At 49.9% G+C, this 24,061-nt stretch overlaps 1 protein-coding gene across 1 annotated transcript in view; it reads left to right on the top strand.

The window, feature by feature from the left end:
* Positions 1-1,558: 1,558 nt before the first annotated feature.
* Smad3 (SMAD family member 3) overlaps positions 1,559-24,061 on the top strand; it is a 110,108-nt gene continuing 87,605 nt past the window's right edge. Inside the window, 1 exon segment of the mRNA XM_005075564.4 lies at positions 1,559-2,271. Coding sequence (XP_005075621.1) covers positions 2,066-2,271 — 206 coding nt within the window. The 5' untranslated portion in view covers positions 1,559-2,065.

Genomic DNA, 24,061 nt, shown 5'->3' with positions numbered 1-24,061 from the left:
ACCTGTGAGAAGAGCTTTTGTTTTGCAAATTGTGTCAAAGGTGCCCTTTGCTACTCTAGGCCCAGGAGCAAGATCTCAAAAACAAAAGCAAAACAAAACAAAAACCTGGGTTTAAATGCTGGCTCTGTTCCTTGGGGTCATGCCTCCCAGGCAAATATGGGCGTGGACTTTGAGGGCAGCAATTAGACTGTCTTAGGTTGAGGACAGCAGTTAAGACAGCCTTCCTTTTCAGTCTCTTGGTAAGATCTGGGAAGCCGAGTGGAAGAGGAGGCTACAGCCACAACCTACAGGAGAGCAGGAACTGGCTTGTTAGGGTCCACTGGGCCTCAGGGATCGATCCTCCTCCTTTCAGGACTTGGCATCAGGGAGGTGGAAGGAGAGGTCTAGGAAGCCACAACCTCCGCCAAGCTGTGGCTGGTGATGGGGCATCCTCAGTGACAGAGCTGGGGACCCCTGCAGCTTCGGGCTGACTTTGTGGGATTGGCCACACTTCATAGGTTTTTGTAACTCCCACCGGCTCTTGGTTTGCAAATAACCTCTTTCTCACCACCGCTGGTGGTGCTGGGGTTTCCCACTGTTTAAAACAAGCATAGTCCTAGCTACTGGGCTAACCTGATGGGGTAGCGACAGCAGGGTAAAGGAGCTGAGAGCCTGCTGTAACTCCCCCAAACCCGTGAAAGGGCCGTGGGCAGCCTGCCCCGAGTTCCGATAGTTGGGGGAAAAAGCCCCAGGGCTACCCAAAGTCAGGTTCTTTTGGCGTTCCACCTAGGCTAACTTTGAATAAATTTCGCTCCACTTTGTTATGTGCGAGTTTACTGCTTTGTAAACAAAGCTCTCTTGCTTGTTTGGCGTCGAATTTCAGTAACAGCCAGCAATGTTAATTCTTCCCCTCCCCCAAAGATAAATCCTAAAGCGCTCCCATTCATTCCTTCAGGAATGCAACAGATGTCTTTGAGGCCCGTTTTCTGCAAAGAGCTTGGTTCACTAGGCCCAAGGGACCCCTGGCTCCAGCTATTGTTCAAGTTGTCACTGAGGTCTCTAACTCCACTTTTAAGTTTCCCTCTCCCCCTTCCCAACTCCCACCACCGCAGTCTGGGGGCAGTCAGCCAGTCTGATCTCACCCAGCAGGAAAACAAAAACAAAACAAACAAACAAACAAAAAAAACACCAAAGTAAAACAACCCGGGCCAGTGAGCGAGATCAGTGCTCCCGGGCTTCCAGGGCTTGGAACTGAACCCCTCATCCTGTCCGGGTACTCTCCCGGGAGCAGCGAATCCTAGGTAGCCCGCGCCTATTCCCGGCGAATCTAACCCTCTCTAGTCCCTGCAACTGCTTCTGAGCGTCTTGAGGGCGGCGAGGCCCCAGGAGTCCGGTCCTGAGGCACTCGGCAGAGGTGACGGCCTCAGTGCCTAGTGGCCCACGTGGGCGCGCTTGGCGGCGCTGGGCGGGGAAGGCCGCGGGTCCTCCCCGGAGCTGAGCGCGGGGGAGGAGCGGGGAGCCCGGGCGGCGAGGGGGCGGCGACAGCGCTGGGAAGGAGCCTGCAAGCGGAGCTGCGTGAAACGTAGACTTGGGAGCGGGCGGGAGAGGAGTGGGGAGCGCGGCTGCACGGCCCTGGCCGGCCCTGCGAGGCGGCGATCGCTGGGAGGAGGAGGAACAGGAGGAGGAGGACTGCAGAGGCGGAGGGATCTGCTCACCAGAGCCACCCAGGCCAGCAAAGTTTGGTTAGGGGTTGGACTTTCCTTCCCGGAGGCGGCACCCAAACAGCTACCCCGTGCGGAAACCTAAACTTTCTACTGCCACTCCGAGTCTCGCGGCCGCCGCCTCCGCCCCGCGCGCCCGGGGCCTGTCCGTCAGTCCATCGGTCCTCGTGGAGCTGCTCCGGCGCCGCCGTGCTCCCGATCCCCGCAGTGGGAGCGCTGCGGCCCCGGCCTGGACGCCGGGGCAAGTTCTCCAGAGTTAGACGCGAAGTTCGGGCGCGGCGTGGGCCGAGCTGCCCCTGTGCGCCCCCGGCGTCCCTAGTGCGCTCAGTCCCGCCGGGGGCGCCGGTGACCCTCCCGTGCCAGCCATGTCGTCCATCCTGCCCTTCACCCCGCCGATCGTGAAGCGCCTGCTGGGCTGGAAGAAGGGCGAACAGAACGGGCAGGAGGAGAAATGGTGCGAAAAGGCGGTCAAGAGCTTGGTGAAGAAGCTCAAGAAGACGGGGCAGCTGGACGAGCTGGAGAAGGCCATCACCACGCAGAACGTGAACACCAAGTGCATTACCATCCCCAGGTGGGGGCCAGGAGCGGCGGGGGGCGCGCCGGCCCAGCCCCCTAGGGCGACCGGGGTGAAGAGGGAGGGCGTGTGTGTGTGTGTGTGTGTGTGTGTGTGTGTGTTTGTATGCGCGCGCGCGCGCTCTACTGTAGGGGACAGGCAGTGGGTGGAGGGACCCCAAACAAAACCTTCTTCGGATTTATCCAGGCTCAGAGCCCAGGCTTCCATGAGGCACTCTGGCTTCCAGACCTCAAGGATCGCTAGCCGCCTCCGGGCAGCAGGGGTGCTGCTGAGCTTGGCCCCCCACTCTCCAGGCTTTGGGTTCCAAGTAGAGGCCCCGCTTTGTTCGGCTCTGCCGGCCGAGCCCCTCCTCCGCCGCCGCCTCCCGCCCCGCGCTCGTGGAGGTGGTGGCGTGTGTCCCTTTCTTTTCTTTAGCTGTTCCCCCACTTCTTTTCCTCGTCTACAGGAATGCAGTCCGTACAGCTGTGGGTGAGGAGCGCGAGCCCGTTGATTGACAGATTCCTTCTTCGCTCTTTCTTTGCCTTGGGATTATCATTTTTATCGAGTATTTTTAGATTTGGTTGTGCCAGCCTCCCGCCCCCTGTGCACGCATGCACGCACGCACTTAGTTGCAGAGCAAAGCACCGACTTCGAAGCGGGAGAAACAAGTGGCAGAAAGTAGGGTCATTCCCTCTTCACACCCCACTCCTGCCTGGGTTGTCTTCGGTTTAATCGAGGGTTTGCGGGTGCCTAGAACGGAGTAGGCAGCTCTAGACAGATAACAAAACACCCCAGAGCTGGCCTCCCTCAGTCCCTGCATTCCTGTAGAGCCCTCTTTTCCCAAAACACTTTGCCATCTGTCCTGACCTCGTTTATCCTTCCCATCGGGCTAGACGAGTCCGGCGGGAGCTCCCAGATGGCTGATGGAAGGGGTCAGTGACTTCACTCCCAGTGCCTCCCAGAGCATAACCGCACGTGGGAATTGGGGTGAGGGCTCTGTAGCCTCTTTCTTCACTTCTCACGACATCTTTAAAGATTGATTCCAGAGGAGGACAGGTGCGGATGTTGGGGAGGGGTGTCCCCAGCTGAAGAGGAATGGAGAGAGAGCTCCCAGGGCCTAAGATAGAGAGGTTATCATTCTTTCGGGCCAGGGTGGCCTCCATCCTTGGCCACCTGCTCAAGGCAGCTGTGTATGAGCTGCCAGCCCTGACAGTAAGGAGCAAAGCTACATCTGTCCACAGGAACCCAGGGTCCGCCTTCCCTGGAAATAAACACCACAGATGGGAATGCCTGCTTAAAAAAATAGTCAAAAAAACAAAACCAACCAACCCCAAAACCTTTTTGGGTGGATCCCATCAATAAAGGGGGAGGGAAGTCGGTATGTTTTTTGGGAAGAATGCTTGGCCTCTGCCAACTGGCTTTCGGGGAGGTGGTGCGATGTGATGGCCAGAGGCACCTGGGTTTTCGCTCCAGCTCTGACTCCTCGTTCTTCTTTATCCTTTTGATGAAGTGGGATGGCTGAGTCTCAGGTCTCTGTCGGATCCGGAGAAATAGTCTTTCCTTAATATGCCTGGGTGCACCCAGATTGAATGCTGTATGCTTTGAACCCCCTTCAAGTGATATCAATTATGAAACATCTGTGCAGAGTGTTTCACAATTTACAAGGCACTGTCATGAGCCTGATGAAGGCCTGGGAGAAGACAGAACTGGAAAACAGAACAGGCAGCAAGGTCTAAAACGATCTTGCCTTTCAACCAGACAGACCTTCACAGGAGAGAGGGAAAACCTAAGACCCGGTCTAGCATACCCTTTCTCCCAGGCTGTTTTGGACTCTGCGAGGGTGGTGGATCTTCACCTGGAAGGTTCTTGGTTCATCTTTGGGCTAGGGTCAGCTAAGAGGGGAGACTGTGCCTTCCTTGGCCTACATTTGCCTTCACCTGCAGCCCTCCCCAGCTCCAGGCAGGTGAAGGTCTGTGTGCTTCCGAGAGTTCAGGCTAACCCCCTCCACAGCACCCAGGTCTTCAGCCTGCACATGGAAGGTGGTGTGTGGGAGCAGGACTTTTGTTGGTTGGTTCTTTGATTGCACTGAGGATTGAACCCAGGGCTTCCTACATGTTAGGCAAGCATTCTGCTACTGAGCTACACTCCTTGTCCTGGGATTGTTTTCTTCCATCTTTCTCAGCTAGAGAGACCCAGTTGCTTGGGTGGATCCAGACAAAGGTGGATCTCCATCCCTGGATTTTGTGCCCACGCCTCTGGGTCACCCTGTCTCCCTTGGCAACAGCTGCTGCTGTTTTGGCCATGGGCAGAAAGCTAAAGGCCACGTCTTGGGGAGGCGACGAGCTGGCTTCGTGCTAGTGCTATCCCGGTGCCTGCTAAGCCCCAGGGTTGCGTGTTGCTTGTCACATTGCTGTCTTTGAGAACTAGGGCTTTGGAAAGTAGACAAAGGAAAGTGTGTGACTTAGTCACCCGCTTCGTGTGGGGCAGGGGGCGGGACACTGGGTGCTTCAGCACATTCTGTCAAATCTGGAGCCCCGCTTTAAGGACTCTCAGTCTGAAGTGTGCAGTGGACCTCTTGAGCAGCTGTGGCACCGTTTGCCTGGGCCAGCTGTCTGCCACATGCCGGCCTGATTTCCACTGCTCTAGGAAGTTTGAGTGATCAGGAGACCCGAGTGATACAAGCTTTCCATAGATCAGGTATAGGAGTTTGATTTTTACTCCCCAGAGGGGAGAGCAAGGCATCTCAGATCTGGCTGGGGTGGGGCAGAGCTTGGGTGAGTTCCATGCCAGCAGCCCACTCCCACCTTCTTTGAGAGACTGAGAAGAGCCACAGGTGGCCTCCTCTCCAGTTCCTAAAAGGGACACTGAAGCATGTGCCTCTCAGGGGGTTTAGCATCCACAGCAGGGGTAAGCGAGCACACTTTAACCTCCTTTCCTACAGGCAGCCAGCAGCTCAGGCTACTACTGTGTGTGGTCCATGGCCCAGCTAGTTGTTTCGAGCTGGACCGAGCTGAAGGTGTTGCTGGTTTAGAAAGAAAGGGCCTTAGGCTTTCTTGCAACAGAGCGCCAAGTTCAGAGAAAATTCCAAAAGTCAAGTAGGTCTGCTGGGAGCATCTCCCACCTCTGTGTTCACCCCTTTTGTAGTGTGACCTCCTCCTGGGGCCCTTAGGAATGTTGCTAGGCTACCCTTAACTGGTGGAGAGAGGAAGAATATCCTCATCTGTAACACAGCTTTCTCAGGCTTCTGGGGACAAATCCAAGGCTGTAGATAATGCCCTGCAGGTCTCAGTACCTGGGGCCTCCCACCTCCGTGTAAACCATTGACAACAAGCCCCTATCCTGATGGGCTGCAGGACATTAAGGGCTGACCTCAGTGTCACTTAGTATTCTTTGGTTGGAGGGAGCTTTGATCCTTGCTGCTTGGACCCGGACATGTTGTAGGCAGAGTTTTTTGGTTTTTTGAGACAGGGTTTCTCTGTGGCTTTGGAGGCTGGAACTTGCTCTGTAGACCAGGCTGGCCTCGAACTCACAGAGATCCGCCTGCCTCTGCCTCCCGAGTGCTGGGATTAAAGGCATGTACCACCAACGCCCGGCTGGTTTTTTTTTTTTTTCCTATCATTATTTATTTCTCATCTATCAGGCAGCGTTTTACTCTGCATTTGTGATCAGACATTATAGGCTTGCTTTTTGTGTATTAGGTGATATTAACCAGACCTATCAGTGTTACAAGCCCCCCTGGGAAGGATGCAGAGGTACATTGGAAAAGATAGAGGGACTTTTGGAGAGCGGAGGGCGGGGTGGGGGGAGATGTATGCTTTAAATGTGAAGGCACAACAGTAGAATATTAAACAATGACGGCCACCTGCTTTCTCAAGAGAAGATAAACCTCAGTCCCCCAGGAATTCAGGTCCCAGACTTGCCATTTTAAAATTGTTTTTATTGTATTAATTTATTTAGTGTGTGTGTGTGTGTGTGTGTGTGTGGTGTGTAGTGCAGTATGTATATGCACTTGAACACATGCTGTGGTGTACATTTGGAAATCAGAGGACAGCTTGCAGGAGTTGGTTTTCTTTTTCTACTATGTGAGTTCCGGATATGGAACTCAGGTCACCACAGCAGGCTTGGTGGCAGGCACCTTTACTGGCTGAGACATCTTACCAGCCCAGAACTTGCCTTTTGTCACCTGAATGGAATTGGGACCATCAGGTTTCAGAGCCCTCCTGTCTGCACCTATAAAATTGGAGTAAGATGAGGGACCAGAAGCATTTGCAGACCTGCTGGGAGATGTGTGTGTTTTGCCTTCTGTCCTTATCTCTCATGCATGGGACCTTCTTCAATCATATATCATGGGCCTTTCGAGATGGGTGTCTGAGGGTGTGCTGGGAATAGGTGTGTGTGTGTGTGTGTGTGTGTGTGTGTGTGTGTGTGTGTGTGTGTGTGTGTGTGTGTGTGTGTGTGTGTGTGTGTGTGTGTTAGGACCTGAGTGCCCTGTGTCTTGAATGACACCTTTATCTTCTGGCTTTTGTCAAACAGAATAGAAGGGCTTGTGAGCTGAGTGCTGCCTAGGACCCAGCTATAAAGTGTTTTCTCTTTGAAGTAAAAGGCAACTTAGTGTTGCAAACCTGAAATTCAGGTTTCCTCTGTGGGAGCAGGGGCACTAACGGGTGACTGTGGGTGCTTAGCCTTTCCTGTTGGTAAAGCTTGGCTTTTCATGTCCCTAAATGACATGCTGGGGAAGAAAATCCCATGAACCCCAGTCTCTGAAAAGACTTGGAACTTTTAGTAGACTACTTCAAGAAGTCTTTAAAGTGCTTTGTTTATATGCATGTGTGTATATACATGTGATTGCAGTGACCACAGAGACCAGAAGGGGGCGTCACCTACAAGATGATGTTACAGGCCGTTGGGAGTGAACCAACCAACCTGTTGCTGGGGGCCTAACTCCCATCTTCTGCCCAAGCAGCATGTTCTCTTTACCACCTAGCCATCTTTCCAGCTTCTGAAAATGCTTATTTTATTTTATATTTGTGAGCAGAGTGCTTGCATACCACAGTTCATGTGTGAAGGTTAGAGGACAACTTCTGGGTGTTAGTTCTCTTCTTCTACCATGGGTTTCAGATATTGAACTCAGGCTGTCAGGTACATGGCAAGAGAGTATGTATACCTGCTGAACCATCTTGAAGGCCCTGGATATAAACATTTAAAATAACCATTTTTACAATAGAAAAAAAGTTGATGAATGTCGTCATCATTTAGTTTTGATGAGAAATGCAAGAAGTTGATGAAAATGGAGAGAATTAGGTTTGAGCTTATCACATCAGGAGTCTAATAAAATGAGATTTTGAAAAATAAATATTGGCTTAATAATGTAAATTTGTGATTGCTGCTGTATAATAATGGAGTTAAAATTAACACAATTTAATGGACTGAATGACTATTAATTTCCACTCGTTAATTTATTAGGAGATTTCAATGCCATTTGTTACTCTGTACAGCCATTACTCTTAGTATGCCTTTTTGTGGAATAAATAGAACTGGGCAGGGCTTGCTCATTTGAAACAAGACTTTATTTTGTTATGGTATTAGGTCTTTATCTTCTACAAGCCCCCTCTTAGAGTCAGATTTCTGACGTGAAAAACAACAGGGTCCTAGTTAACGTCTTATCTTGTGTCCTCTGCTGTACTGACTGGTACAGCTTTCTTTCCTGTTACTGTGCAAAAGTACCCCCCCCCCCCGTCCCCGAAAAGCAGCTTCAGGGAGGAAGGCTTGTTCATCATGGTGGGAAAGCCATGGGGACAGGAACTTGGAGTGTCTGGTCACATGGCATCCACAGTCAGGAAGCAGAGATTGCTGAATGCTGCTGTCCATTTCGTTTCTCCTTTTGATTTCATCCAGGACACCTGCTGCCCACAGAGTGGGTCCTCTCACCTCAATGAACCCAACTGAGAAATTCCCTAATGGACATACCCAGAGGTTTGTTTCCATGGTGATTCTACATCTCATCAGCTTGACAGTCAAGATTAACTATGGCAGCTGATTAAGCACAAAAACAAGAAAATGGCCCCACTTGTTTTCCGTAGTCCATGTCTGATAGTGTTGCATTGTTGGTTAGAAGGTTGATCATGGGGTAGGACAGGGGGGGAGGCATCCTGCTGTGTGTGTGTGGCCTAGGGAGGAACCGAAGCTGGTATGTGTTGGAGTACAGTAGTTCCTAGAAACAGTAAGTTGCCATGGGGATCCTTTCATTTACTTATGTATTTGTGTGTGGGGTGCCCATGTGCCGTGGCATGCGTGGGCATATCAGAGTACAGTTGGGGGAATCAGTTGTTCCAAGTGGGTCCTGGAGATAAACTCAGGTTGTCAGGCTTGGTGACAAATGCCCTCGCCCCTGAGATCTCTCCCCAGTCCAGGAGTATGGTTTCTAGAACAAACAGGATTCCCGGAGACCTTGTACAGTTTACTGTTCTGTTTTCTTTCTGTGAACCTGCCAGGTGTTCGTTCCCCGTGCTGGGTGACAGGTACACGCAAAGGAAGAAGGCTAGCTCCTTCCCTCCTACTCTGCAACTTCCCATCTGCCAGCTGCTTAAACATGGCTTCTTGGGAGTTGTAAGACTGTTGTGTGTGTTTATCTCTAGCTAATTTGTAAATAGCTTTTGCTTGCTTAGTGCTAAGAAACCAGTCCCCTCAAACTCTGACATGTATTAGCTCCTAATAAAGCTGACTCAGTGAGTGTGTGTGTGTGTGTGTGTGTGTGTGTGTGTGTGTGTGTATGTGTGTGGGGGGGGAGAGAGGGAGAGAGAGAGAGAGAGAAGGGGAGGGATAGGGACAGCAAGAGAGCACATTATTCTGTGTTGACTTAATTAACAGTGTGAGAAACAACATATCTGCAGGACAAGCCCTCTGTCCTTTGGTGGATCTGAGGCCCCCCTGCAAACAGCTGCCTGCCACAGTGGCACATTGCTACACGATGTTTTGACAGAGACACTCAGTTTAAATCGAAAACACAGTAGAAGCCTATTAATTAAGCAGTTTGGCTAATTCCGGACCAGGCTAAAAGTTTGTTTAGCAGGCAGCTTAGATGCTGTCAAAGAAAACTTAGTGCGCTTGGTCACAGGTTGTTTGGGAGGTGGTTATAACAGGAGCGGATTGTTCTAGACTTCACTCCTGTTTCTGATTTCCTGTGTTACCTGGGGCGTGTCACTTAATTTCTCTGGGTCTCAGTTGTTCCCAGCTATTGTCTAGTTAGGCAAGCTCTGGTAGAGAGATCTCAGGACTGGTTTGACTTTCATGTGAATATTCTAGGAGTTCCTGAAGGTGCTTTAAAATTGCATTGTCTTGCCGGGCGTTGGTGGCGCTCGCCTTTAATCCCAGCACTTGGGAGGCAGAGACAGGCGGATCTCTGTGAGTTTGAGACCAGCCTGGTCTACAGAGTGAGTTCCAGGACAGTCTCCAAAACAATACAGAGAAACCTTGTGTCGAAAAACCAAAAAAAAAAAAAATTGCATTGTCTTCATTTTGTGTGTGGAGGGAGCATGTGCGCCATAGGTGCTGAAGCGGAGGTCAGAGGACCGCTCGTCAGTTCTCTTCTACCGTGTGGATCCCTGGAGGATTGAATTAGGTCGTCATGCTTGGTGGCATGCGCTTTTACCCACCGAGCTAGTTCACTAGTCCTGTGTTAGGAGTTTCTTTTTCTTTTCTTTTCTTTCTTTTTTTTTTTTTTTTTTTTTTTTTTTGGTTTTTTACGAGACAGGGTTTCTCTGTATTGTTTTGTAGGCTGTCGGTCCAGCCTGGCCTCGAACTCACAGAGATCCGCCTGCCTCTGCCTCCCGAGTGCTGGGATTAAAGGCGTGCACCACCACCGCCCGGCTAGGAGTTTCTTTTTTGGCATACAACTAGTTTATTAATTGAATCATGGATCTTCTTTAATTATTATTCAAAGACTATCGGTCCAGTGCCAATTAATTTATAAAAGTGGAAAACAGCTCTATAATTCAGTCTTTGATTTTGGTTATCTTCTCTTGCCTTTCCTGCTTCCTTGCCTCTAGGGTCTAAATGGGTAAAATTGAACTACAGAGGCATGTAAAAATACTCAACACTAGTGTGGAGCAGGGAGACAGTGCGTCTTCAGATGAAGGGGGCAGTTTGCTTTCCTTTGTTGCTATTTTTGGCTATTCTTGGAGCAGGAAGTTGACTTAAACTAATGACTACAGATGCCTAAAAATGGTTAACTACAAGAGGTGGGTATTCCAGGAGATACCTGTGGAAATGTTTGCTCATGTCAGCGTTTACGCAGGAAGCTTCCTTTATTTATTTTCCAATGTCTATACAAAGACAGACACGACCCCGATTGCACGAGCACGGGAAGCAGGGAGGGCACAAATTTGAATCCCGTCTAGGAAATGGAAAACCAGTTTCTTTGAGTTTGTTCTTTTTCTAAGTCCCAAGACGTTCCTCACTCATGTCTGGCAAGTTCTCTGTGCTCTGCTGGGCGTTTGTTTGGGCGAGCACTGTTTAGAAAGCAGCATACAGGTTTGCCTTGGAAACGAGAGTTAGCCATCTGATTGCTGTCACAGCCAAGCTTTGTATCGCCATCGCTGAGCCTGTGGTTGTGGCTCAGAGGGGCCCCAATTTTGGTGTGTTGTGTATTGTGTAGGCCTTGGTGTTGTGTGTGTAGGTATGTGTATATGTGTCTGTTGTGTATCGTGTGTGGTTTGTGTGTATGTGTATGTTGTGTGTGGTGTGTGTATGTGTATATGTTGTATGTGTGTGTGTGGTGTATGTGTGTGGTGTGTGTATGTGTATATGTTATATGTGTGTGTGGTGTATGTGTGGTGTGTGTATGTGTATATGTTGTGTGTGTATGTGGTGTATGTATGTGGTGTGTGTATTTGTATATGTTGTGTGTGTGGTGTATGTGTGTGGTGTGTGTGTATGTGTATATGTTGTGTGTGTATGTGGTGTGTGTGTGTTTTAAAGCTTTTGACAATAGTAATGCTTTTTGGGTGTGTGTTTTTTAAAGGTCTGTTTTGACGCTGTCACAGCTCAAAAATGCCAAAAGGCATTTTTTCCTTAAAAAATCACCTCTGGACTGAGCCCAGATGTGGAGTAATGGATCCAGAAAGCTCTCTCTCCTTTTCCTTTCCTTTCCTTTCCTTTCCTTTCCTTTCCTTTCCTTTCCTTTCCTTTCCTTTCCTTCCCTTCCCTTCCCTTCCCTTCCCTTCCCTTCCCTTCCCTTCCTTTCTTCCCTTCCCTTCCCATTTGTCTGTCCCCACCCCTTCCCCCCTCTCCGCAGTTACAGAGTGCTGAAGCTGACCACTGGCGCTCTCTGTTCCAAAGCCTCTCTGGTGTGAACTCTTAGCTTGCCTTGGCTTTGACTGTAGATGCACACTGCACCTCTCCAAGCATGTGTCTTTGTGGCCATTTCTCTATTCCCTAATGGGTTTGTCTCATGTCACCTGTGGAGCAGGAGAGGAAGTCAGAGAAAAGGACAGCATAGAATCTAGTGGCCTTGGACATACCTACTTCAGCTTTCCCATGTGACAAATGGCAAAAGGACTGCCACCCTCACATAAAATAATGCACTAAGATGGGGCAAATACCCAGTTCTCTTCTTCAAGAAGGAAATTTGATGATGTCATCAGTTGGGGACCCTGAAGATTCCTGGTATCAGAACCACCATCTGGAAGAATGTCTGTCCCCCTAGGGTGCCCAGCCATACCACTTTGTTGGCTTAGGCCTTGGTAGACTATTAGAAAAATAGTTGGTGTTCTTCAGGGACCCTCCCCTCCCCCTTTCTATGGTGGTTTAAAACATTGTTTAGCTGACTAAAAATAATAGTGGTGAAAACAAACTTGGATGAATCAGTGCTCCTGGGTGGGGGATGGGTGAGATCCCCGAGCAGAGCCCTGTGACTCACATGCTTGTCACTGATGGCTGCCTGTAAGTGCGTGATGTTTATTGTTGCTGGTGTTTTCTTGGGGCAGGGTTGGAATGCTGTCCTCCTGCAGTTTCACCTCAGCAGCTGGCTTGGCTGTTACCAGAAGCTCGTGGCTCTACAATGACCTGGACATGGGCCATGGGGCCTTTGGCTGCACCTGGAGCTGTGGAGAAGGAGCTCATGCTTAGGGAACCCAGTTCAGCCCTCTGTTTGTTGGGGTCTTCATGAAACAGCATATGCAGGACCAAGGGTGTACCTCCTCATCCAGGGCCATCATCTAAGGGCAGATCTACTACGGACAGCAGGTGTACTTAGGGGCACAAACACAGGAGACAGACAGGGTGGAAGCGGACTAGGTAAAGAATTATCTAGAATGTGAAATGTGGCATGGGACATAAAAACCATGGTGTACACGAGGCCCCAAAGTGTAGGCTGTCCCTAGAGGAACCCCGACTGGCTTTTCTGGGTTTCCACAGTGTGAACCAAGGTGTCAGAGAATTCTAAATTCACATCTGGACCCCTCTGGGTTATGTTAAGATGTTAAGGTATCTCCCAAGGTTTGATTGTCTGGATATAGCATGTAGGTTCTGCTACCCACCTGTGTTAGTAGCAGACATATTATAGTACCATGTGCTCAGTAAAATGGCCCTAGCTAGGCCCATCCCACTGTGACAGGGACCTGTCCAGAAATTGATTTTCTTACCTGGAACCCAGGCTGAGGTGGGTGAAATGCTGCTCATTTTACTGGCTGGCTTGAGAGTGAATGGGGAGCCTGGCCCCTAAGTGTGCATTTAATTTTGGAGAGCTGATTTTGTCTTGGGCCTCACAGGTCACAGAAATGAAGTCTTGTCTGGACATGAATGTGGACCAGTAAAACTACAGAGGGCCCTTGAGGGAAACAGTCTGGTTAAGGTCACAGAGTGCCATTTAGGAGCCCAGAGGGAGGGTAGCCATACTCTCAGCACCTAAGGTTCCACAGAGGAGGTCATGTTCTACCTGGGCCTTCCTGGATGCATGTTGGGTAGGAGGCTGCATGGAGTGCAGGCTAGACATCATGGAGAGGGCTAGTGTCTGGGAAAGGCAGGGCAGCCCAGGGTGGCTAGAGCAAGGAAGTGGGAGCGGCCAGAGGAGTCCCGAAGATAGTGCCAAGCCCTTGGGTCAGCCAAACTCGGCTGCGTCTGGGCCTTGTTCTGTAAACGTCGTCCAGATTTTAAAGCAGAGGAGTGGTGTGTGTCTAAAACCACTGCTCGCCTCCTCTCCTTCCCAGGCCTCGAGGCCAGTAACAGCAGGTTTACTGCACTAGTTATCCAGGTCAGAGACATAATCCTTACACCGCCATGTGGACAGCTCTAGGCTATGTCTGGAGCAGGTTGAAATGGTGTTTTGCCCGTCAGTAGCAAAGACGCCTTGTTCAGCCAGGAGGCTCCAGAGTGAGCGTTCAGGTAATCAGCCATGACTCATGTCACGGATTCCTTGGGAAATGAGGGGGAATGTTCCTGGGCTCTGTGGATGCCCAGTTTCCCTAAACAAAGGCTGTAAGACAGGATCCTGACCCTTCTGGGTCTCCCTAGGCCTGGTATAGAGCCTTTATGTTGACTGCTAGTATACCACATTTTAACGGTTATCTAGTCCAGGTCTCTGATTCCAGAGCAGCCAGCATAGCTGCACTATCCAGTAGACTCAGAATGTTATCAGCATATCAGAAACAGGCTCTGTCCTTTAATGAGTGTGTCAGATAAGCCACGCAGGGTGGTTCACTTCTACAGTCCAGTACCCAGGAGATCCAGGTGGAGATTGTCATCTCCAGACCAACCTGGACTACATGGGAAGGCCCTGAGTTAAAAAAAGGGGGGGTGGGAGGGGTGAGATGTTTCAGCTGATGGGGATGCGTGCTGCCAAGACTAAAGACGGGAGTTTGATCCCTGGGACTTACATGGTGGAGGGAGAGAACCAATCCCTATCAGTTGTCCAATGACCTCCACACCTGTGCCTGCCCATACATACCAAATAAATATATTAAGAAAACAAAAAGCAAGAGAGTAAAATACTTGTTTAAACAAGTGTTTCCCTTTATCACTAAGAAATCCTATCATATCTGGATAGTACATGTAATTTACCCCATCTGTTGAGCACTCCTTGCTATTTTCTTGCTAATCTGAGTTGTTGATAAGTTTTTGTCTTTTTCAGACAAGCTTTTGTGTCCATGGACTTTTCTTTTTTTGGTGAGTGTGTGACATTGCTAGAAATCCAGGGGAGACCAGAGGCAATACATGACTGGGATATCCTGAGTTTGAATCTCAGATTCTCCACAGAAGGTGTTGGTGACTGTGTACAGATGCCTCCCTGTCCTTCCTCATGAATAGAGAGGGTCAGTGCCTCTGCCGTAGGTTTATGGAATATATTCATGTACTCTGTGTGGAACTGTTTGCAAGAAATAACATGTTAGGCTGTGTCAACCACCAGGACTTTATGATGCACAGCTCTTTGGGTTTCCAAGTTCACACCCAGACTCGCATGGGGACTTCAGGGAACCAGAGCATCGTGACACTGACAGGAGTCTAAGCTCAGGGGCCTGTGGGCACCTGTGCCTTTGTCCCAGAGAGCAGCTGAGCTGTCAGTCTTGTTTGTCAGAAGATGGTTTGGTAGTGCAGACCTGGCGCATCCCGAGCCTCCCGTGAGGTGGTTCTGTTGTGATGTGTGGACAGACAGAGTGCGGACTACAGACTGGGCGGCAGTGCGGGGACTCGGCCACCTGCTCTTTTTGTTTGTTGCAGCACTCTGAATAGGCGAGTCCTGGTGTTCATGGAGGGGTGGCCAAGGCCTAGAGGGTCAGCGGCAGGATTTGGAGTTCAGGTTCCTGAGGCTTGCCCCCTTGTGACTGTCATTTTCTTGTTGTTGTGATAGAAGCAACATTGGGGGAGACAGGTTCATTCTGGTCCCTGGTTTGTTTAGAGGGTGTGGTCGTGTCCCCCCATCCCCCATCCCCCCCCCCGTGATGGAGAAGACAGGGTGGCAAGGGCAGCTTGGTCTGTAGTGGTAGGAGCTTGCAGCTCAGCTTGTTGATGGACCAGGAAGCATGGTATAGACAGAAGCTGGGCCAGGCTATCATCCTCAAAGGCCCACCCCGCACTGACCTTGCTGTACCAGCCAGGTCTACAGCCTCCTACACCACACCCCCAGCTGAGGGAAAAAGGGGGTGTCCAGAAACAGGGGCCCGTGGGGACATTTCAGATCCAAGTAGTATTGCTGTCTGCTCTCTGTCCCATGGTCACCAAAGAGGAATATCGTATTCCTCGTGATAGAAAAAGTAATGAGGCTAACATTATTCTCAAATGAGAAAGTTAAGGCCAGAGTCCTTAAGAAAACTTTATTATGTCTTGAGAAAAGGGATGGGCAGAAAATTCCTTCTAGAATTGAGGTGGTTCATTAAACCACTTTGGATGTTTTCTTTTTTATGATTAAATTTTTTTATTGTATGTGTGTGGGTGTTTTGCCTGCATGAGTGTCTGCACATCTCATGTGTGGCTGGTGCCTGCAGATCAGAAGAGGGTATCAGATCCCCTGGAACTGGAGTTACAGACGGTTGTGGGCCCCCAGTGTGGGTGCTGGGAACTGAACCTGTGTCCTCTGCAAGAGCAGCCAGTGCTCTGACCAGTTGAGCCATCTCTGGGCCCCTCTGGGCATTTCTAAGAGCACACTGTGGTTTATACCGTTAATAATTACAGCCAGATAGTGGTTAGATCTGAGTGAGTGGTCACCCTGAGTCACCCTTCTCTGCACCAGTGACTGTGGTGCCTAACCACAGTCACTGGGAGAATCGTACCCACCGGTTCCCATACTATTGCTCAGAGTGACTTAGTGAAGTAATCAGCCCAGCCTGGGGGAAGGGACTGGCTTGAGGCCCTGAAGTGAGTGGACAACACGGTATTATAAAGCAGCCCCTAACCTGATGTGGTGAGGTCAGTCCTAGGGCAGGGCTGGCTGGGCAAGGTCTCTGTAGGTGGTGATGCTGAATGGAGGCCAGAGGGTGAAGAGGTGGGGTTCGGCGATTATATAGGGGTCAGAAGGAGGGGTGTCTTACCAGGCCCTGTCCTCCCTTATGAACCCAGGCTTTGTGCCACAAGGTCTAGTGCCCCTGGATGACATCTAGTGGCCTGGAGCAGAGTTGTCTTATGGGGACACAGGGCACCCCCTGCTCCATTTTAGCTGAGTCTTAGAAGCACCTTTATTGGCTGAGACTGGTGGAAGTTTAGTGGCTGATCCTTCTGCGATAGAGTTTTGGAAGGTGCCGAGGAAGGAATTAAAAATAGCATCAAGCATTCCTTTTCTTTCTTTGTGTCAAGTACATGCACTTTACCAGGCTTGAGGAGCGAGCACGTGATCAGTAATGAACACCTGCGCCAGCGGAGTACTGTAGAGGACATGCAGAAGGAAAGCATGGCCTCCCTCCTCCCCTTCCTCCTCCTCTTCCTCCCCTCCTTCCTCTTCCCCTCCTCTCTCTTCCCACCTCAGCATTTGCCTTTGCCTTTGAGTAAAGCTTCCTCCTGGGAGTCTAGGGAGAGCCTTGAACTCTCTGAACTCTTAAATTGTTGCCTCAGGGCAATGCCCCTGAGGTGACACGGGACAGTAACAGGATGAGAAAAGCTAGAAGTCAGCACTTGCTTGGAGAATGTCAGTGAGTTCTGAGGTGCCCGTTGTCTGCCTCAGTGGATCTGTGGCATCTCATAGATGTAACGATTTGGATTCCCACTCAGTCCCTGCAGACACATGTATGGGGGAGTGAGTATAGGCACGGAATAGTGATTACTTATACCCAGGCTCATTGGAGTTGGCTCAGAGACAGAACCCTTGATGATGAGGCTAAACTGATATCATGCTGGAACTTAGAGAATATTAGGCTGAGGCCCTTGGCCTTGTGCCTAGACCCTGCAGTTAGCCCAGGGCTCCTGCTCCCTCTGCTCCACCCCCCACTCTGCACTGCAGCTGGCTTGCTGTAGCAGCTTTTGGGTCTTGAACCCTGATGAACAGCTTGTGTAGTCTAGTGCCCCGTTGTCTCCTCCACACCGGTGAGGGGGTGCAGTCCTCAGATGGGTTCAGGAGCCCTCATCTTTCCACCTTGCCTAGTCTTCAGCTCACTTTAGTCCAGTCCTCTTGTGGTTGGTTCACAGATGGACACAGCTGTTGAGAACATAATTTTCTTTAAACATGTACAGCCCCAGGAGCCTCTCCCCAGGGGTGTCTATCCTGGAAAGAATCCAGATGTGTCATTAGTCAGTGGCAGAAATAGTGGATTGTCAACAAGCTTGTTGGACCCACTAGGGTATTTAGTGTGGCACTAGGTACTTTTTTTTTTTCTTTCCTTTTTTAGAGACAGGATTTCTATATGTTCCGGGCTGTCCTGGAGCTTGCTTTGTAGACCAGCCTGGACTCAAACTTACAGAGCTCTACCTGCCTCTTCCAGGCATTAAGACATGTGTCACCCAGCCAGGCCCACTAAGTACTTTTTAAATTTTTATTTATTTTTGTTTTATGTGCATTAGAGTTTTGCATGCATGCATGTCTGTGTGAAGGCGTCGGCTCCTGGGGTTACAGATAGCTGTGAGCTGCCATGCGGGTGCTGGGAACCAAACCTGGGTCCATTGGGAGAGCAGCCAGTGCTCTCAACCACTGAGCCATCTCTCCAGCCCCAACTAAGTACTTCTTAATTCAAACCTGTTGACTCTTAGTCTCCTTGAGTGAGACTCCCAGGCTCAAATGGTGTGTGTCTGCTTCCTGTGGTCAGCATGGGAAAGAACTCATGTGCTTGATCCCATCTCCTATTTTTGCAGTTAAGGGGGAGATGCACTTGGGTACTCGGAGCACCTAGCAGGCAACTAATAGCATCCTGAGCAGATTGGCAGCTTTAGTTGGGTCTTAGGGAGACAGAAGGGCAAACCAGAGGGAACTCTCATGGCCTCTGTGGCCAAGGGCAATGCTTGTTTTGTGACCCTTTTCCCTGAGGCAGTTCAGATATCTCTTCACCTGTTGCTCAGCATCTCATTTTCCTGAGTAAAGATTAAAGCCTGCCTTTGCATTTGCAGTGGGGGCAGGTATCACACCCAAAGCTCCTTCCCCTGGGTGTGGGAGTTGTCTAAAAATTCCTGCTTGGAGTCACTGGTGCTCAGTTTCTTGTTCTGAACTAGCTGTGTCCCATTTGCCTCTAGTCTGCTCTGTGCCATCTCCTAAAAACATACCCTTGGAGGCTTAAAACTGTGAATGTTGAGTTGGTTCAAGCCACGTTCCCGCCCTTCTCACCCGGCCTCTGCTATATCCGGGCAGAGCCCTCTGTTGATGCAGAATGCCTCTAGTCTTTTCACAGTGGAGATGGTCTTCAGGTCAGCAGCTGGTCTTGGTCCAGTTCATTGCAAGCAGCCTATCCTTGTCCCTTTTATTTTCCTATTTATCTAGGAGTTTGATGAATTGGGACCCTAGGGAATATCTTCAAGCTAATTCAAGATGCTTCAAGTTTGCCTCTTCTTTTGTTCATTTGTTTGAGTCGCTATTCTCTGTCTCTGTCTCTCTCTGTCTCTCTCTGTCTCTCTCTGTCTCTCTCTGTCTCTCTCTGTCTCTCTCTGTCTCTCTGTCTCTCTGTCTCTCTCTGTCTCTCTCTGTCTCTCTGTCTCTCTGTCTCTCTGTCTCTCTCTGTCTCTCTGTCTCTGTCTCTCTCTCTCTCTCTCTCTCTCTCTCCCACCCTCCCTGTCTCCCTCCCTGCCTCCTCCTCTCTTTCTTGTGTGTATATATGCAGTTGTGAGTACTATACTCATGGTATGGGTATGTGCCTTTGGAGGCTGGAGTTCAGTATCTTCCTCTATCGCCCTTTTTTTGTTTGTTTGTTTGTTTTTTTTTTTGAGACAGGGTTTCTCTGTATTGTTTTGGAGGCTTCCTGGAACTGGCTCTGTAGACCAGGCTGGCCTCGAACTCACAGAGATCTGCCTGCCTTTGCCTCCCGAGCGCTGGGATTAAAGGCATGTACCACCAACACCCGGCTTCTATTGCTCTTTTTAAGACTTGGTCTCTCTCAGCCAGGCGTTAGTGGTTGGAATACAGAAGGGAAGTTGTCTTACTGCAGAGTCCAACAGAGAGATGAACCTTTGAGCGTGGGCCTGGGGATCCTAAGAGCTACTACTTGCCTTAAATTCTCAAGTTCCCAAGAGCAGCAGCCAGTGAACCTGGTGGTGAATACCAGCTAGGCTGTCCCAGTGTAAGTCCGCTTCTGTTTTGTAAGCCCTGAGTCTGAGGTTAGGTGCAGGTTTACCGCACACGGTGCACTGGCGTGTTGGGAGCTACCTGGGGTCCCCCGACCCTTGATGTGACCACGTTGTGGGGCATCAGCCTCAGATGCTTACTGTTGCCTGCTGATGAGCAGGAAGTACAGCTGTAGCTGCATGTCTCTTGTGGGCTGCACAGTTGCCTCACTGGGGTTCATGTGGGGAGTTGTTAAGAGCAGCAGGAAGATGGAATAACACTGCTTACAGAAGGGTTTTGCTCCAGAGAGCTTTTTGAATGTCATCCTTTGCCTCTCCCCTTTATTTTTCTATCTGCTTTAACTTCGGTGATGGGAAAAAAATGGAACCATCTGCTGGCATCATCTTGCCCAGCTGGGCTGAGTCAGAGTCCTAAATCACACTTCTCTCTCTGGGTTTCATTTGTGACCACTGTGGGGATGACTTCCAGGCCTGCAGTCCTTCAGAACTCCAGGGCCTCAGCTCAAGCTGCCGTCTTGGCATCACTGTCTAAACATCTTTACAGCACCTGAAGCCAAGTGGGTACCATTTCTCTGCTCTCCACCTCCTCCGCCTGCTTGGGTCTTCACCACAGGAGTCCCCACTAAGCCTGAAGATAGTGAACAGAGAAAATGGAATGCAGAGGACTGTGGTATCTGGAGGTGATGGCTCACACCTATGATCCTAGCATTGGAGGTGGAGGCAGGAGAGCCAAAGTCATCCATAGTTACATAGCAAGTGGGAGGCCACCTCAAGCAGAATGAAAAGAGGATCTGCAACTCTAATGTCATGCTTCTCTGGTGATATTGATGTCTCTTGACCACTCCTGCTGGTGAACATGAGCTCTGTGACCCTGGGAAGGTCCTCTTGACATATCCTGCATGCTGCTGTTCTCAGCTACAGAATGACAAGCTTGAAGAGAGGCTCTCAGAAGAAGGTTCATGGCGGTCCTGTTATTTATTGTACAGCTCCTCTCCAGTCCTCCCTGGCTTCCTGCCTTTCTCTATACGTGTATTTTCCCAGGAGACGAATGAATGTAGGTTTCCATGGACTCCCCACTTCTAGAGGCACCACATTCCTTACTAGCCTTATTTGATTGTATCATAGCCATTCTTTATTATGTACCAAGCCGCTCTCGTCAGAGGTGTAGAGTACAGATATATCTGTGAGTTGGAAAGTTAGGGTTTCTGTTGCTGTGATGAAGCACCATGACCAAAAGCAACTTGGGGAGGAACGTTTATTTGTTTACACTTCCACGTCACAGTCCCTCACTGAGACACAGCAGAGCAGGAACACAAGGCTGGAACTTGGATGTAGGAGCTGATGCAGAGGCCATGGAGGGGTGCTGCTTACTGCTTGCTCAGCTTTTTTTGTTTTTGTTTTTTGAGACAGGGTTTTTCTGTGGCTTTGGAGGCCGTCCTGGAACTAGCTCTTATAGACCAGGCTGGTCTCAAACTCACAGAGATCTGCCTGCCTCTGCCTCCCGAGTGCTGGGATTAAAGGCGTGTGCCACCACTGCCCGGCTGTCACAATTCTTAAAAATTATTATCCACCTATTGTACATCATTATATCTTTTGAAAATATCGTTATAAGAAACGATATTTTCTTATAGCACCAAAGACCACCAGTGAGTTGGGCCCTCCCACATCAATCATCAATCAGGAAAATGCACCACGGGCTGCCTACTAGCCTGGAGGGAACATTTTCTCAACTGAGGTTGTTTCCTCCAAAATGAATCTAGCTTTGTTGAATTGACATAAAAACTAGCCCGCACATCCATAAATACCTCATCTTCCCAGAGCCACCCATGGTGAAATGAAGCCTCACCTGGATATTGTACCAGTCTAGGAGAAACCAGGCTACAAGGTGAGAGGAATTTGTGTTAAGCTCAAAGCACAGGCTGTGCTTCAAGGCTGCACTGCAACTGCCCTGTTGTAAAAATACAGGAAGGAAGGGGAACTCGTTAGCAGGTTGGTTAGAAAATTTGAAACCAACAATCAGTTTTCTCTCATCCCTGAGAGGTCAGAATCCACTGCTGGCTTTGGTGGCTTGGTATGGCCACAGCTTCACAGAGCGCCCCTTTCAAAACTGTCTTAGACCCATTCTGCTAATGGTTTTTCTTGGGAACCTCAGCCAGCCACAGGGCCACGTCTGAGGACTCCAGGTGGTGACAGCAGTGTTTTCAAGAGTTGCCCTGCCTTTGCCTTCAGGCATCTTAGATGAGTTGAAGCCCGAGGGTGACCTTGAAAAGCTTCCAGGAAGTATACAACCGACCTGTCCTCCCACACTGTTCTACCCCTTGGTGATTCAGGACGGAGACTAAAGACCTGGCTCTTGGGTAGCAGCTTTGCGACCCCGCCTGAAGGCATAGGGCTTTCAAGTTTCCTCTTTCTTCAAGGTCAAATTCTTGCATTTGCATTCAAAGAAATGACAGTTACTCCTTCTGAGAGTTTCAGAATCACAATGTAATCTCTGAGGCTAGAAATTGGGGCCCATAGTTGAAGACAGGATGGAAAGAAGTTTGGGGTTCAAAGTACTATGTGGTGTTGACTCTTGGTTCCTTGTGACTCACATTTGGTAGTCTGGGCTGCTGGAAGTTTTTTTGCTTTTTCTTTTCTCCTTGGCTGCTGTGTTAGTTACTGCTGTCTTGTTACTCTGAGGAGACGCTTGGGAAGAAGCGATGCAAGGAAGGCAGGGTCTAGTCTGCTTTATGGTTTGAAGGTTCAGTCTGTCCTGGCCAGGAAGGCCTGGTGGCAGGCGCGGGAGGTAGCTGATCACTTTGCATCTGTAGCTAGGAGTGGGGGTGGGGAGGGGGGGAGGGAGGTTTGTGTTCACCTGGCTTTCTTCATTTAGTCTGGGCTCCCAGACCCATGGGATGGTACCATCCCTAGTTAGCATGGGTCTCTGAGACATGCCTAGTGCTCTGTCTCCTGGGTGACCCTAGATTCTGTGAAGTTGACCATCAGTGCTGACTGCCCTGGCTGCCTGTAAACACTCTGATCCTCAGACCCCTTGGTTCCAAACAACCGCAGGTGGAGGTCAGATCGGCAGAATTTCCTTTGAATTTTCCCAGGTGACTGCAGTGTGTAGCTGGGGCTGAGAGCCACAGCTGTAGGTACTTATGTAAAGCTGTGGTTTGGTGTGAGGGGCATGTGTGTTCTGGGTGGAAAGTGATAGCGGTTGACTACAAAAATAAAGCACACGCACTAAGAAGAGAGAAATCCTGGATCTGGTGGTGCAGATTCGGTCATCAGCTGACAGCTGGGTTCTCCCAGCATCTCTGAGGAGGTTTCCCAAGAGCTTTGAAGTAGTGGAACCGTCCTCAGCTGGTTATTTCTGCCCAAGAAGCACAGAGGGGGTGGGGCTGGGGCTGGGGCTGGGGTGGAGAAGGAATGGATTAAACAGGCCTAGACCCACACCCACACTTGGTTCATGAGACTGAGGCCTTTGCCAGTGCTGGCATCCCTCCATGCCAGATCCTTGGCTGTGCCCTGGTGGATTCTGGGGGCTGTGAAAGGATGCAGGAATGGTGGGTGGTTGTGGTGTTCCTGGGTTCTTTGGCTAAGGAGTCCCCGTTTTTGATGGAGAGTGGCTGCTGCTAAGGCAGCCTAAAAAATCTGACAGGGCACCAAGGTGGGCATTAAAACACAGATAGGGTAGAGGCAGGCTGTGTGATGGGAGGGAGGCCAAGGGGAGTGCATATTTGGTGTGGCATGAGCTGCAGGAGACTGCCCTTTTATATTAACCAGAGCTGAGTGGTAGACTAGGAGTATTGGCAGTTAGGGTAGGCTAGGCTGTTATTCAGAGGGTTAAGAACTCTGTCAAGGTGATCCAGGTGCTTGGATCCTTGCCTTCAAAGAACTAAGAATGGTCCCGCAGGTTTTAGTATGTGACTGTCAATGGTAATAATGAGGTCTTCCTGTGCCATGGTCACTTAGCAAATACCCTAGGGACTAGGAAGCCATGGGTCCTGGGTGGGGATAGGGACATTGAGCAAAGGGACCTGAGCTAGAAAGTGGCACACATGGCCCAACTTCTGCCTCCTGGTACGATGCTCTGTGTCTGGAAGCTGCCCTAGTGGGCACGGCATTGGCAGCCAGTGTTAACATGAGGCTTTGTTTCCAAGTACTTTCGCTGGCCGTAGGAATCATTTTCCTCAGATGGGATTAATTCTCTGTATGCTGAGAAGCTTGGGTTTGTTCTTTGAGCTAGTTGGTGATCAACTGTATGCTTATGTCTTGTTCATTCCTGGTGTTGCCCAAGGGTATCATTCTATGGGGGTGATGATTTCAGGTTTCCCCGTCATGAGCTGAGTGTAATGGGGGCAGATAAGAAAGCCACATATAGAACAAAGTACATATTTCTAAAGGTGGGTAGCAGAGGCGCGCACGTGTGCATATGTTAAAAAAAAGCCCATATTTTCTGGGCAGCAGAACTAAAGTTTCCAGTAAACATCTCCGCCCTTTTTACTTTACCTTTTAATTTTGTGTTTATGGTCCGTGCTTTGAGATTGCAATGCTCTGAGGCCAGCTCTGCCGGGTTGAGCAAGCCACCCTTTACAGCCTGTGGCATGGAGCTCTTGGCATTGCTATAGCCCAGCTAATTGAC

The sequence above is a fragment of the Mesocricetus auratus genome, unplaced genomic scaffold (genome assembly GCF_017639785.1).
Source record: "Mesocricetus auratus isolate SY011 unplaced genomic scaffold, BCM_Maur_2.0 Super-Scaffold_100691, whole genome shotgun sequence".
Lineage (NCBI taxonomy): Eukaryota > Metazoa > Chordata > Mammalia > Rodentia > Cricetidae > Mesocricetus > Mesocricetus auratus.
This window is presented reverse-complemented; position numbering and strand designations above follow the sequence as displayed.